At 40.5% G+C, this 16,177-nt stretch overlaps 2 protein-coding genes across 2 annotated transcripts in view; one reads left to right on the top strand and one right to left on the bottom strand.

Annotated features, from left to right (window-relative positions):
- Positions 1 to 408: 408 nt before the first annotated feature.
- cusr (Copper-only SOD repeat protein) lies at positions 409 to 5,963 on the bottom strand. Its single transcript, XM_079553145.1, has 9 exons — positions 4,722 to 5,963; positions 3,921 to 4,014; positions 2,732 to 2,803; positions 2,231 to 2,326; positions 2,018 to 2,150; positions 1,738 to 1,852; positions 1,427 to 1,551; positions 605 to 685; positions 409 to 509 (listed from the first exon to the last, which is right to left on the bottom strand). The coding sequence occupies exons 1-9, from the start codon at positions 5,774 to 5,776 to the stop codon at positions 439 to 441; spliced, it is 1,842 nt and encodes a 613-aa protein (XP_079409271.1). The 5' UTR covers positions 5,777 to 5,963; the 3' UTR covers positions 409 to 438.
- A 5,922-nt stretch (positions 5,964 to 11,885) lies between these two features.
- Positions 11,886 to 16,177, top strand: part of add3a (adducin 3 (gamma) a) — a 79,772-nt gene continuing 75,480 nt past the window's right edge. The window contains exon 1 of the mRNA XM_079553893.1: positions 11,886 to 11,907. The gene's annotated coding sequence lies outside the window, so the exon portion shown is untranslated. The remainder of the gene's footprint in view (positions 11,908 to 16,177) is intronic.

The following is a 16,177-nucleotide window of genomic DNA, read 5'->3' as shown; positions in this document are numbered from 1 at the left end:
TCAAATGATTCAATATTTTAGGACAAAGGATTTTTTTTTAATTGTCTTTCAATAAATATATATATATATATATATCTTATCCAAAATAGTCACACAATGTGGAAATATAATAATATTTATTCACAACTTACTTATATTTACAGATAATTTGACCTAATATCCTTGGCAGTGCATACATAACAGGAAATCAAATAAGATTTAACACAATGATAAAAATCAGGCACATGTACAAATACGTACACAAGTATGGATTTTAACAGTCAATGCAAAATGTACAGTACATGTAATGAGAAGAAATTACAAAAAAAATGTAAACAATGTAAGCAGCAGTCTGCTTGTTGTTTCGACAATTGCCATAATTTTATTTTATACACCTGTGATCAGTATTGATTCCCCATTTTAAATCAGTTGTGTTGAGGCCAAATGTATTTCTCTTGCTCACAGAAATAGGACAACAGCAAACACAAGGACAAGAAGTCTTCCAGGCAGCAGAAGTGTACCTGCCCCTCCTACGTTTATCAACAAAAAAGTAAGTGTTACGTCATAACATACTTTGAAAGATTCAACTACATATATACATAAACGTATAGGGAGTAAAACTTACTCAAGCACGAAGCAGACTCTTTATACAAGCCCATCATCTCACTTGTTTTGACGGACTTCAGGAGCTCAGAGTTAACATTACCTTTAAGAGACAGATGTGGAAGCCCTTAATTACACACCAGTGAAGTTCTCAATTGTTGAACTTAGGCATAGCATTTTAGAGCATAGTGACTAGAGGCTATATGAACAAAAAAGGATGACAATACCAAGATTAAGGAGTATTAAGAACAGATATTTGTATCCACAATCAGGTTTTATCACAAGCTCAGTGATTCACACACAGTCATACAGTATAATAGTTTGCCTTGTTCGGTATTCCCACAACAATAATTTCCTGCTCAAAATTATATGTTAATTTTGGTCAATTACAGCTAATGACACAGTAGGCTAGCCCTGGCTATGCCCGGGTAAACTTGGTACCCAGCGGGGGACCTTGGAGCTAATAAATGCCACTCCTGCTTCACTGTGTACAGGCTGCTCTCTGTTCCCCCACAGGGAGACAGGATGAGAACCCAGTGTCAGGTTGCTGAGTAAATTTTCAGGCTTCTAAAGCTTTCAATGGGTGTAATTGTTCATTGTTTCAATCTGGCCACCGTGATCCTGATAGAAGTGAGATAAGAAAAGGAGGACAACCTCACAACCTGCTTTACTAGAGCAAGGAGGGATTAGAGAAGAATGGAAGTGTTCAATCTGTCTGTCATCCTTAATTCAGATGTTTGGTAATTCAAAATAGCATGGTGAAAATTATGTAAACAATGCCTAAATAAGTACAAATTTAACATGCAATTTCCTTGTGATTGTTATTTATTCAGACTAACATTACCTGCTACCATGAAGTTTACTTTCTGGCAGTCTGTATTGAGCGCAGTCTGAGGAGAGCCTGGCAAAATGGTGACGTGTGATATTTCTAATTGTAAGACATCAGCCACTCTCCTTCTGAAGTCATATCTAAGAACGGAAGAAGAGAAATGAGTTGTCTCTGACTATTAAAAACGTTATATATTCATTCATTAAGTTATAAGTACATACAAAAATGAAATGGTAGATAATAGTTAGATAGATACGGATAGTTAAATGTGAATTAAGCATACAGAAATACACAAACTGTGATCACTACCAACTCCACACACTCACCTGCTGAATTTGGTGACTTTGGGAAAAGTTTGCTCAGCAGAAGGAGACTCTGGGAGAATGTCAGCACATGCAATTATACTTTCCCCAGTCATTATAACAAGAGACCGATGGACCACTGAAACAAAACAACTTTCATGACATCCTGGTGCATTTATGTGTTTTATGTAAAACTATGTTGCTCTGAAGGGAATATATGTTTTTGTTTACGACACTCATAAACATGGGGGGGGATTTGTCTGGGACCGTTAATTATTTAACGGCGAGTTTAAGATGTTTTTACCTGAGAAGTCTCCAGAGAGTGGCACCATGCTGTCAGTGTAGACCTGGCCCTGGGTCAGACTGACCGGGCCTTGCCTCATGGACAACTCTCCCAACACACAACCAAGGGGTGTCTCTAATGAGCAAGAGGAGCTCTGTGTGAACACAAACTATTATTGTTATTGTTTGTTTTCATTGTATTGGAGGAATGCATTTCCAATGTAAAATAACTTACCTTTGTGGTCATGCTAAAGGGATTATATACGCCTCCATTTTCTGTGCATCTGTTTTGACTGGTTTGGCTTGTCATGATGTACATTGAAACATTTGTCTGCTAAAAAACGGAAAAAGAAACATAAAAATACAAAATATTATCAAGTTAATAACACTGTACTAAAAGTCTTTGAGCCCTCAAATTGAACTTCAGACATGTACTTTGTTCTCTTGATATACAAGCCCAGCACTACCAGTGTGGCTGTAACGCGAGAGCCACTTTCTTTCAGAAGGACCAGGCTGTGTTTGGCAGTGACAGCAAACCCTACATCGATATAAACTTGATCTCACTATATCTTGTAACATATTGCACAATTGCCTGTCCTTCTATTCACATGGTGTGATCATATCTATATGGCTCTTGCTGAAGCATGACCATTTCTTAATGCTTTATTCCGAGCTTTCACACTTTAAATCAGAGCATGTGTCTTGTGCCAAATGTCTAGACGTCTGGGAAGCTTACTCTAGTCAATGAATGCAGAGTCACTTCAAGGGTCGTGTCCATGCTGCTCCCATCGGGGAATATTTGTTGACGCTGCCAGCAGAAAAAAAAAATTAAGAACATTGCTTTAAATAAACAATAAATCTTACAGATAATTTCCTTTTATTTTGGTGAATGACTAATGTTTGTGTCGCTGTCACATGTGGAGCAGAGCTCAGTGGGGCTTTGGGAGGAGGCTGACACAAACAGCTGTTCCTGCAGTTTGAATTCTACCAAACAGATCACTGATGCTAATACAACGCTAATCAACCAGGCCCGTTTTCCCTAAATGTCCCAGTCCCTGGTGCAGTACAGAAAACATTCTCAGACATTTGTGGTTGTTTGTGATTGTAAAGATGGAACATTAGAGCAGTGGTCAATGTAAGGTTTGGGGATAATTACCCCATGTGTAGGAGGTTTCTGAAATAATAGGTAACAATTTTAATAACACATTATGAAATTAACTAATTCCGCGACCTGGCCCCGGATAAAGCGAAAGAAAATGGATGGATGGATGAAATTACTCACTGACGGAAACAATTATTGCAATATTAAAATTACTCACTAATGCACCCTTACTTAAGCTTAACATGAATTTATCAATAAAAAAACAAAAACAAAAATAAAAAAAACAGCATCGCACACTCAAGTCGCCGATGTCCAATTTTTAATCAAGGATGATTAACTCCTGAATTTATCATAACGTCACACTGATCAGGTGTGGAGGATGTTCAGTGGTCATTGAGATTTTTCTTGTCCTGCCTTTGAGCACCATCATTTTATGACTTCACATTTGTAATTAATCATAATTGCAATAGCCAAGTATTGTTTAACAGTCAGTAGATCATAGCCTAACCATGATGAAAGCATTTCTTTAAGTAATGCAACTTAAGTCTACAAGTATTGTTTTCTCATTGATCAATCACATACCTGAACCTTGCAGCAATATGATGTCGAACTCAAGAAATATGGGCTCAGTTTTCTGGTCTTCGCTGTGCTAACCATGGACGTTCATACAGTAGGATATTTTTTAAGGATGTTTGTTAACAAAGCCTTATGCCTTATCACTCGCTCTATCTTCATCTTGATTCTATGCATCCACTGAGTGGGACAATTTACAGAAATCTCTAAATCTCACTTCATTTGTGTCAAACTATATGTGTGCTTTTACCATGCGCACGGTCCCAGTCAGAGTACTGTTGAAAACAGCCTTTGCCATCACCCAGAGGCCATCTGTGTGTGCTTCTATATCAGCACAACGCATTCTGTAAAATAAAGGGGGGGAAAAATACAATTACAAAAAATGAACAAATTGACAATTTACAAATGCAATTCCATAACTTTTTTTTAGGGATTGTTCCACATGATTGCAATACCAAGCTTAGTTGAAATGCTCTCAACTATAGCAAAAATCCCATTTGTGATTATACAAGGCAACCACTTTTTGCCACTGTTGTAAAAACAACAAAAACGTTTATTCGTACTGACAGAGCACTCTTTACACCTTGTGTTAGTTCTTATTATATCATCTTAAGGGAATCTACCAAAGGAACTATTAATCTGCTGATTCAGTGCTGACTGTTTATTTTTTAAATTATATTGGTCTATCTGTTTCAATATTTGAGGTCTGTGTCCTTCCTGGTTTCCAAACTTTTCCTGTTTGCAAATCTGTAATATATCGTGCAGACCTGCATGAAACTTCTATTGTGGTATATGTGAATGTCACACAATTTCATTTAAATGTCATAATAAGCTATTCTGCAACCTATTGCTTCATATTTGGTTAACCAATGAACCAGTTGCCTGGAAATATTTGCCAAGAATATTACTTTCTGTTGAATATAACACTGTCAAATGTCCCAGAATGAGGAAGAGGAAGCTGATGTCTCTATGTGTCTTTTACACTCTTTCCATCTGTTTGAAATGTTCACTCTTAACCTATTTCAAATGCACATTTCAGGCCATGTCTTACCTTGAGCCATTAGTGTAGTGGACCACCACGGACCTCCTCACAATACTATATGGTCCCATCAGAGGCAGGTTGGTATCTAAGAAAACAGCCTGATAATCATTGCGTCCTGTCAGCATCCCAAACTTCCCACTTACGTCTCCCACTTCATACTGGTCCAAGGTGCCCATCCCGGGACCAGGGGAGTCTGTGGCCTTCCAGTCCAGGGGGTTGAAGTGTCCCAGAATATTTGCAGCCGAGCAAGGATGTGTACTTCCAGATGTTATAGGTAGTACATGAACGTGATATCCTCCTGCCAGTGAACTCAAGCCAGTCAGAGACACATTGACCGTTGTAGGACCTTGTGGGACAGACTGACTGAACCAAATCTGTCCATTTGATGTCCCGGGTCCAAACCAGGTTCCGAGACGGGCTTTCGGAGTCCGTACAACTGTCACATTGGCACACGCAATCCTCGGACCACCTTTTTCTGCTTGGTGAATTACTATAGATCTTCCAATCATGCCTGGCACCCATGAGGTCACGTCAGTGAAGAAGTTCTTGGCCTCCACTCCACCCACATTGTCACCCAGGTTGAGCGTAGCGTGTTTGCCGGAAAGATCTCCAACCTCACAAGATAGCGGACAGGTCGGACTGCAGTGGAGACGATAGCTGTGTCCTGTGTCTATTCCATAGGGGTTCCAATGTCCTTTGGTTGTACTACATCGCCCCTCACTGTCGTCCTTTTCTGAGCTAATCGGGTTTGTGTGGACATGCCAATTGTGATGTTTGGTTGGCATTGTAGCTGGAGTTCCATAAGTGAGGTCCAAAAAGATTGCCACATCAGACAAAGGGTTGTTTTTAAGTTGAGTGAACCAAACTTCACCAATGACGGGACTAAGGAATCGAGCACGGGCTATCATCACTTCAGCGGGATAGCTGATGCTGGCACAGACATATCTAGACCCATCAGATTGGTGGATGACTACTGAACGACCAACAATACTGTTTTGTCCATACAAGGGGAGATTATAGTCTTTAAACACTGCCTCGGTTTCATTTTTGCCTTTTAAGGACATATGCTTTGCGCTAAGATCCCCCAATTCATATTTATCATGTGTAGACCCTGGGCCCTGTGGGTATGCAGGGTCTTTTGGGTTTACTCCAAATGGATTCCAGTGCCCACCAACATTATCATTTGAACAAATGCTAGAAAGCGGATTTCTGATCGAGGGAACCGGGAAAAGATGAACATGGTATGAACCAACTCTGTTTTGTAGGTTGGTTAAATTCACCGTCAGCTCTGTAACACTGAAAGGCGAGGCTTGATGAAAGGCAAAATACCCTTTGATGCCTCTCATATCGATCACCGCATTGACACGCTTCTCTGATAGCTTATAGATTTGGGCACATGAGTATTTCCCGTTCCCCATGAGAAGAAGAAAGCGAGTTTTTGTGTTAAAATCTTTCAAGTCCAATCGAGACTTCTGTGGTTGTGAATAAGATCCTACTTTTACTTCACCGAGATTTGAAAAAGATGAGGGGTCTAAGCTGCCGAGAAGAACATCGCAGTTTGCAGCAGTGCTTGTGGAGCCGAAGAGGGTGACGTTGGTTTGGGAAGGACTGACCTGGCCAACGGCAATCAGATCTGAGAGGAGCCACTGGTCGGGCAGCTCTGGTCTATGGCGTACATAAACATTACCAGCTATGGCTGCAGTGAACCTTGCCTGGCGTGTCAAGAGCTTTTGACCTTGACTCACAACGGTGCATACTTTAGTGCCATTACAAGTTTCAATTGTCATTGAGAAGTCATCTAGCCTTGACCTAAGAGCAAATAGCTGAGAGACATTGACGACTGAGTTTGGGGCAGGGTTAGCGGTGAAGTTGTAAATGCCGGGGCCGATGTTGCCTTCGGAGCATGGCTGAGCGAAGTGGCCAAACATAACTGGGAACTCAGAGATGGACAGGTGAACAGATGGGCAGGAGCCCGCTCCGGAGACATTGAGGGTGGCCATCTGGGAAGTGGAGTCGAACTGCACCTGTCCCGTAACTCCACCCATGTTCAGAGGGGCCAAAAACTGCACGGCACAAATACCCTCTGGAAAACAAAGTAAGGTTAAAAGATTTATTTAATGATGACACCCTGTACAAACTCATAAAATATAATGTAAAAGTAAATGAGTGTAAAACTGTCATTATCCTAGGATGACCATGACCCAAATAAAATTTATTTGATATAACATATTATATTTTCCACACAAGATTGTATTGAACAAGTAGTAGATATGCCTTTAAGATTGGAATTATCATCATCAATCATCATCTTTATTGTGGAATCGAGGTCAAGTTAAAAAACAAACAAACAAACAAAACAACAACACCCAAAAATTCAGAGCAGTCACCTGTACCAGTGACGCCACAGTTCAGACTGGTAAGGCGTGGCACTAACTTTGATGTTGGGTTCATAATAATCATATTGTCGCAATTGTTGAGCCGACAAATAAATCTATACATTAAGTTTCTCAAAACTGCGTGAAAAGTTCTGACCCCAGCAGAAACAAATAAGTGGGTGGCACTTTCCCATCACGGTTTTTTTGGTCATCATCATCTGCCAAATCATCAGTGATAAAAAGTCCCAAATACTCATCTCATGTTCTGCAAATCATTACAACACTCTTGCTTGCATTATACTTGATGTCATAATCCACACCATACTTGGAACACAGATGTAAAAGTTCTTGCATACCAGCACTGCTTGGACTAAATTCAAGATCATCGGCATACATGACATTAATGATATTGAAAAAAATGTTCCCTGGAATAGGCTCGCGACCCAATGAAAATGGTTCCGTGACCCACTTTTGGGCCCAACCCATCGGTTGAGAATCACTGATCTAAATAAGCCTTTCATTTCATTAGAATATTTTCCGTGATAGACTTTAGACTTTAGACTTAACTGTCCTCAGGAGGAAATAGTTTTTCACATTCACAGTGCATGTTTGACAAAGGACAGACAGAACAACAGAGAACAAACAGTATGGAGTACACTCAGTGGGGCCTGTTGTTAAGAAATTTGATGGCTGACGGGATCAGGCTTCTTTTAAAACGAGCCTTCCCGCATCTAGGCGTTCTGTACCTCAGAGTGTGCGAGTGAGTGTGCAGGGGGGGTGTGGAGTCCTGTTCTATATTAATATTGATAGTGATATTTCAACCTCAGATCATAAAAGATAGGCTTCTTTTTACAAAATTGCACATATATAGCAACATTAGTACTACTATTGATGAATGCATGCGATCATATGTACAGAATATAGAGTAGGCGAGCTATAAGAAAGATAACAAAAATCTACCAGTATTTGACTTGAGTTGGCTGAGTACATGCATGGCCAAACTGAAATCACTGTGCCAAATACTAAATGAACACACAAATAAGTTCTTAGTTTTTAGGGGGAGATCAGCATAATTACTTAATAAAAATGGTAAAACTATGGAAAACAAAAGGTTTCTTTCACAGTCACATGATTCTGATTTAAGTAATTTGCTTCTCTCTTGAGTTTTCATGTGCGTTTCTAAGAGAGCTGTTTGAAAATATGGTGCAAAAAGTTAAACATTCACATTTAACCCAGAGGTCTACGTTGAGCAATTTAGTAAAGACAACACTACACCTCTGCAATGAAGAGTAGTAATTGTTTTCAGATTAATATCAATGAGCAGTTTTTTCAAAATAAACTCACCATATAGTAAGAACAGCAGAACAGCTGCCAGATATCCCATGTTGGCATATATGTTCAAGACAAACAGCACCAATAAAAAGACTGTGCAAAAACGCCGTCATAAAAAACAATACTTGACAGAGACAACAGTTCAGATCTCTTAAGTGCAGTGTCCAAGCGCTGTGCACCGATGACTGGATCCTGACATGTGCAGCCAGAGTGTGTCTCTGCACTCTGCACAGAGGGAGAGCGACTGTCCCTGTCTGCTTGTGATTGGTCGATGCAGTGCCTCTACAACAATATGTAGGGCTGAGCGGAGGAAGAAGGCTTGTCATCAGAAGTACTGTAGCCATCCAACTATAAAAATGAATCTAAGTTGGCAGTTTTTCAATTTATTCCTGTAACTTGCATGACCTGAAGACCAGTAACTTCCAGATAGGCAAAACAAAAAAGCTGAGAGCAGTCCAGCTCTGGAACTCTTTCCCCTCTCACATACGCAATGTTGATACATTGAGGCCTTTCAAAAAGATGCTAAAATCCTGGTTGCTTGAGAATCAAACTTGTACATCACTGTTAATGTATTTTATTCTTGCTGCTTTTGTGCTGCCTGCCTGCTGCCAGTGTAATTCTGCCTGTGTGTAAGTGTCTATGGTGTAGTGTTTGTGCCGAATGTAAACATAGGTTGTGTGTGAGATAATGCTCATGAATTGTTTTATCATTTTATAAATTAATAATGATTGTTGTTGTTATTGTATATTGTTTACTATTGACAATCTCCATCTTGCCCAGGGACTACAGTTGAAAACTAGCTCTAGAGCTAAAACTGGCACATTTACAGTATGATGTTAATTAATGTGCATTCTCCCTGTTCAAATAAACTAATAAAAAAAGAATACAATGTTGTTGTTTGGTTTTTTTTCACTGACAAAATGCATGTTAATCTTTATTTCTATGAGGTGTTAAATCAAGTACGCTAATCTGATTCAAGGTCATTATATTAATATGTTTGGGGCAGCGGGGAAACAGCAGACAGACTGCTGCTGTGAACTATGGAAAAAAATGCATTTAGCCTCTCATGTGAGAGCTTCTTTTAGTCTCTTCCTGTTCCATAACTACACCTAAGGCGTTCTTTTGGCAGGGTAGTGAAGAAATAGGGTCAGAAAATAGCAACTTACTTGCTCTAAGAATAGCATCCTGACGTTATTGTGGGCTGCTTTGGGTGGACTACACAGCTGTTTACACATTTTGGAGGGTCTGTGAAGTGGCTCTGGCCCAACATGACTGATTGCAGCTTGGCTATAATTGTGATGTGGCCAAGTCCCCAGAGCAGCAGAGCCCTAGCATCTCTTAAAACAAGAGAGAAGGAAATAGTATTTTTACTAATGTGACTGAACACTAATCAGACAGGTTATCGATTATTAAAACAACATTCTGTCTCGTGTCAACTGCATTAAATCATGCCAAATATTTTAAACAGGCTTACCGGTACCACTTTTCAACTTGGAAACTGTCCACACCCATTTGAAGCTTGTTAAGCGACTCAGTATTTTCACAAGGATGGTTGGAGGTGCCAGACTTCAGCGAACCTGTGAGTCTCGTTACGCTGAAGTAGTTGAAGATATTTGACCTTAACTGGATCAATTTCTGGCCAAATCTGCAAATGAGATGAGATTCAGTCAACACTATACAGTATTTGTTGACCATTAGCCGTGTTACTTCTATAACGGTGGCACTGGTGACTTTGTAAGATGTGCCATCGTGCCTCTTATACACTGCTATGTATTTCAGCAGGAAAATGCAGAAAAAAATTACATAAATTGTGCGAAGAGCGTCAAGGGCCGGACAAAATTGCTTGGAGTTCTGTATCCGGCCCCCGGGCCAGAGTTTGCTCACCTCTGATATAGACACATTTCAGTCATAAAGGACAAAGACAAGTGTGTTGGAAAGAAATGCTGTTGTGTAGCATACAATAAAGGATCTAATCATGAAAACACATACTGTATTCATTAATGAGCAAAAAAAGTGAAAAGTCATCAGTGCTCATATGCTGTATCGATGTGTTAGCAGCAGAGCTAAGTGTATACCACATAGTGCAATAGAGAATGGCTAGAACAGGTTATTACATTCATGATACAGAGTTGTTGGGCTTGTTTTTGTTCATGAGTCCAGTGGTGGAGGAGAAAAAACTGATCTTGTGGCGGGAGGTATGTGTCTGGCTGGAACGAAATGGCTTGAAGAACAATTTGCTGATCTGGAGAAAAGATATCAAATGTTTGTAGTTTCCTCATTGCGTGGTAATAATCTGGGTGTGGGAGATCTTATAACTCAATATCTGTCAGATGATTAACGCTTCATTGACACTGCCACTGGGCCCTGCTTGTGCGCAGGTTTGGTGCGTACAGAGGAAGTGAAAAAGAAATCTTTAAAGGCTTATTGTCCTAATTTATAATGCAGAACAACTGTGATCAAACTATAAAAGAGTGAACTAAAATAAGACTTCTGTAGAAAGGGCAAAAATGGGAGAGTGCCAGTCACCTGTTGGTTTCAGTTCCAGAACAATGACTGAGTGTTTATCAGAGTTTCAGAGAGGAGCAAAGAGAGACGCTCATCACACTGTGACGCAAAACTGAAGGGGTGAACAGTTTGCACCTCTGTAGATCCAGGCCTGGTTTGTTTCAGGGGGTATTAAAATGTTTGAGTGGGTATAAAACATTAAAGTACTTATTGCTGGCTTTTATTATGGTCCATGGATTGGTCTTTATTTACTGGACAGAATCTGACTAAAGTTTACAAGATTATGATGGCAGATGGTAAAACAGGGTAAACATGAAGCCTACATGTACCACATGTAGGTACCTGGATTTTTCAGGCGGACCTCAATGTGATCTGGTTGACAGCTGTGGATGTTCCTGTTCCTGATGTTTTTCCTCCCTAAACTGTAAAAAGTTTGAGAACTACTGTTCCAGCCATGAAAAATACCACATGTTGTACATTCTTGGAAATTCACCAGATGGCGCCATTATACTGCTTTATAAACAACATCGACAACCCGCCAAGCAAAAAAGCTTTATTTACAAAACCACCATCTTTACCACAGTTAAAACACGTTTTGTAATAGCAGCAAGCATATGAACTTATTATGGGGCTTAATGATAAAGTGCATACATATAGCTACGTGAAAATGAAGCGGACACATCACATTTAGCGGCTAAGGAAACTTTATCGACTGTGTCAGAGATACACGCGTCTCAGAAGAAAGCAAGGGATTTGCGTAAAAGTGCTACCAGTGTAAGAAAGCGAAAGGTTACTTCCTGCCACATAGTGATCTTCGATGGCTTCCGCTGGCCGGTGCGATGGGAGCTGCACGCGCTGAGGAGGCGTGAGGACCATGTGAGGACCCGGGCTCAGTGATGCTCCAGTGACAGAGCAAAAAAGGTGGAAAAATCCAATGAGCTGCATTTAGTGGGTCTTCCTTCTTCCAGTTGGGCAGCCTGCTGGTGAGTGTTCGTCCTGTTTAAGATCTACTGTCATTAAAGCAAAATGCGTAATCAATGCCTTAAGTAGATTATTATTAAAATGACTAAAGTAACGGCCATATATCATCCTCTCATTGTATTTCCATCATGTAGCCCAAAATAAAATGTTATTGAAAGTTTGGAAACGCCACATACGCCAGGTGCATCCTAAATACATCCTAAATTAGGGATCAGCATTTCTACTGGAGTTGGAATATTTGGACCAACACGTTGCACAGTCAGAACTGATGCCCAATAGTGCAGTTGTACAGAGATTGTACTGGATTTTTTGTTCTACATTCTGCACTTTGTAAATGATGTGTGGCAATCTGGATTTTAAACATGAACTAAATCCCCCTCTGTGGGTATAAGGGGGCTGACTCATAGCTCTGCACAAGTCCTCCTCCAGGCAGATCTATATTGTGTTAGATTAGAGATAGCACATTATGCAGACATTTACAGACAACTTCAGCCAGGTGTCACTCATCTATTATGTGTGCATGTTTAAATATTTTTGATCTGGTGTGAAATTCTGTGGCCGCTCTTCAGACTTCACTGACGTTTAAGGTGTAGTAAAACATATTAGTTAGTTAGTTAATACATAGTTTTGTGATTACAATAATTCTAGGTAACATTACTGTGTTGTGCAAAAATGTCAGAGCTACTTATTATTAACCAAAGGACAAGATTGCGAATACAAGCGGCCGAAATGAGTTTCCTTCGCAGGGTGGCTGGGCGCACCCTCCGAGATCGGGTGAGGAGCTCAGTTACCCGGGAGGAGCTCGGAGTAGAGTCGCTGCTCCTCCACGTCGAAAGGAGCCAGCTGAGGTGGCTCGGGCATCTGTTCCGGATGCCTCCTGGTCGCCTCTCGCGGGAGGTGTTCCAGGCATGTCCTAGTGGGACAAGGCCTCGTGGAAGACCCAGGACACGGTGGTGGGACTATGTCTCCGAGCTGGCCTGGTGTCGCCTCGGGGTCCCCCCAGAACAGCTGGAGGAGGTGTGTGTGGATCGGGAAGTTTGGGCCTCTCTGCTGAGACTGCTGCCCCCGCGACCCGGCCCCGGATAAAGCGGAAGAAAATGGATGGATGGATGGATGGATATTTAGTTGTTCTCTCCTCTAAGTTACATTAACAAAGTTGTTTTATTTTACTGTTGCTATTTATTGCATTTAAAAACTTGAGTGATGTAGATTCGCAGTGTTCTCTTATGTCATACATTTGCTCTTTTTCTATGAAAGTTAATGCAATGACTGGGTAAAGTTATTTTTAAGTGTGCAACAGAAAATGCGAGTCTGAGGCTGTTAAAATGCGCACGGCTCAGTGCTTTTGAACCTGTCCAGAGGACACAGATGACTTCATCATTACCTCACTCTCTGCTGAAGGACTTATCAAAAACATGTGGCTTCACTCTCATACTCTGCACTCTGATTGGGTTTTGGACTGCACGGTTTTTCCTTTGTTTAAGACATGTGTGTCTTTTATATTACATTAATCTTCCTTTGCTCTCTCAAGACTTTGACTACATCTGTCATTTATTTGGCTCGTGTTAGCCTGTTTGGTCACACAGGCGCGGGACTGGGCAGGACATGCAGCATGCCTAAGTGCATGATCTTGAATCAGTTACCCACACAAAAAAGAAAAAGAAAAATACTAGTGCATAGTATTCTGTGTACCCTTCACTGCATTAGAGGATTCAGTTCAGAGTAACAAAGTTCAGAGTCACTGCATGAAGTCTGTTCTGAAGAAAGAAAGTAGGGCATTCAATTATTAACTCAATGTACTGAGTTTTTCCCCCCTCAAACCTGAATTGTTACTTATTTTAAAGCATCCATCAGAGTACTATATTAGTGCTTGTACTTTAGATGGCACATTTCTGGCCTGTCAGGACTGTCAACAGTTTCTATACTTTTTGTACTTAAGGTGATATTGAATTTGCTCAGGTGGGCATCACCATGACATCTGGGTCAGGGCTGGTTCCATTTTTGGGGGGGACAGTAAAAAAAGACCGACTGAGTCAGAAATATTTTAGAGTTTGTTTTACGTGTTGTTGTTTTTCATTTTGTTTTGTGTTTAATGATTAAGGTATAAGTCTTTTTTTATTCCATTATTCATTTTTGTTATGTTGCACAATATGTCTCTCTTGGGCAGACTTGAAATGTGTTTTATGTACAATGCCCATCAAGAATTCCCACATCCTGTGCAAACAGTGACCTTATTATACATTATTACATATTATGTTGTCAGAAATACCTAGCTACACAGTTTACAGTGTCTAGCCCCCAGTTGAGGGATGGAGGGGGATAGCTAATTAGTTTACTTCAGGCGCTGCATTAATATGTAAATGAAGCTACAGTCTTCTAGGTCACTGCCCTATTATTCATAAACTGTCATCTTGGACGTTCAGAGTGCAGGCCAACTGGACCATGTGAAGACAGACAGTTGGTTTGTCTCGTGGCTTCGGTGCCTCTCTCATTCACACTCTTCATGTGAGATCCATTGAGGTAATTTATAGCTGTGCATGTGTCCATCCACGTGAGCCGCTTCTATGGATGCCTTCATTACTGCTGTTGATCCCTGTGCGTTTCGAGGATCTGAGGGCGCCACACCACAGAGTGATGGAAAGGTCACATTTCACTGCTACTCTGTTGTTTACTGCTGAACGGGTTTGGAGAACTATGTAATTACACTTTGTCTGACAAGAAATGCTGAAATTACTGAAATAGCAAATGATAAAATAAAACAAAATCCCATAGATTGCAGAACATGTTTAGAGGTCTGAATTACAGGCTTAGCAGGTTGTTTACAAAACAAGACCCAATGGAGCAAGAACGTTATTGTTTACACAGGACATATTTCCCAGGCTTTCTAGGTTTTCCTTAGCTCTAAAAAAACTAAAGATCTGGGCCAGGGCTCCCTGAAAAAGAGGTTCTGAAATCTGGAACTTTCTTGGTTGAATAAAGGTCAAATAAAATAAACATTTCCTTTTTGTTGCAACCATTCTTAATTGAGCTCAATCTTTAAGCCTCAATGGTTTGGGTAATAACATCCATGACCACTGTCGTCAATAATCTGTGCTATTGAGCTTGATGATTATTCACTTTTTTACCATGTGGTTGAACAATCTAATAATCTCGGACAGACTGATGATCAAAATGGGGCGGTTTCTGTTTATACTCGTGTGAATGTCCAGGAAACATGCTCTAGTGCCCCCCTGACCCACTATTCACGCACATTTACTGCATGATCAGTTGCTCTACAGTCGACACGCCCTGGCCTTGTTCCTGTTTGTGGACACACATGTACTGCGCTGTTCTGTCTTCATCACCGAGCCACAAATCACTTCTGGAGGCTTGAGCTTTTGGCTGTAGACTCCTGCTCGTGGCGTGGGTCTGTGCTGTGCCAATTTGAACAAACTGGGTCAAGCTTGAGAACTGAATTATTCTCATCCTCTGTGTATTTGCGGCAGAATGCTGCATCAGTGGAGGAAAGCAAGCATTTCTGTGATGACGCACCTTGTTCTGTTACGTGCAATAAGAAAAAGAGATGACCAAAAAAACATAAAGGAACATAAAATATCATTCATAAAAGGATCTTGTATTGTATATTTTGAAGTTGAGTGATGTGTGAGAGAGACGTGAGAAGAAAGTTTTCTTGAGGTTCATGTTGCTACATATGGTGGTGAAATCTATACCACAATGTCTTACTTCAGTCTTTGAGCTGGGTGTTGGTCCTCCTCACGTGTGATTGATTGTTTCTAATCGTAGTGAATATTTTGTTGTGCTGTTGTGAGAGTCTGTGGACATGAGATCCAAAGTCCAACCTTGTGTATAATCCGGTGTTTATCGCTTGTCCTCCAGTTGGACCACAAATAGACACATGTTTTCCTAGATAGATTCCTCGGCAAGTACAACCTTTCATCATTCCGTACTTACGCCTAAAGTGGCTTTGCATTGAGGCATGTCTCCTGGTGACTCATTTAGTGCCCTTTCTGAGAACAGGACCTCGTGAGACTTTACTTTAGTCAAAACGTTTTTTTGCAAACGTTTAAAAATAACCTGTTGAATTCTGCGCAATGTTTGGAAATGTTCTTTCAGAGAACACATGTTTCTATAAGGGCAATGACCTTTTAACCTGGTGCTGACAGTTTAAATTACACAATGCATGGTGTTGCACCACATCCGTCTGTTTGGAAATTAGTTTTTTTTGTAACCTTGCAATTGGCAGAATGCTCTGAATAGTTTTTGTCTTAAATC

The sequence above is a fragment of the Gobius niger genome, assembly GCF_951799975.1.
Source record: "Gobius niger genome assembly, chromosome: 3".
In the NCBI taxonomy this organism is placed as follows: domain Eukaryota; kingdom Metazoa; phylum Chordata; class Actinopteri; order Gobiiformes; family Gobiidae; genus Gobius; species Gobius niger.
This window is presented reverse-complemented; position numbering and strand designations above follow the sequence as displayed.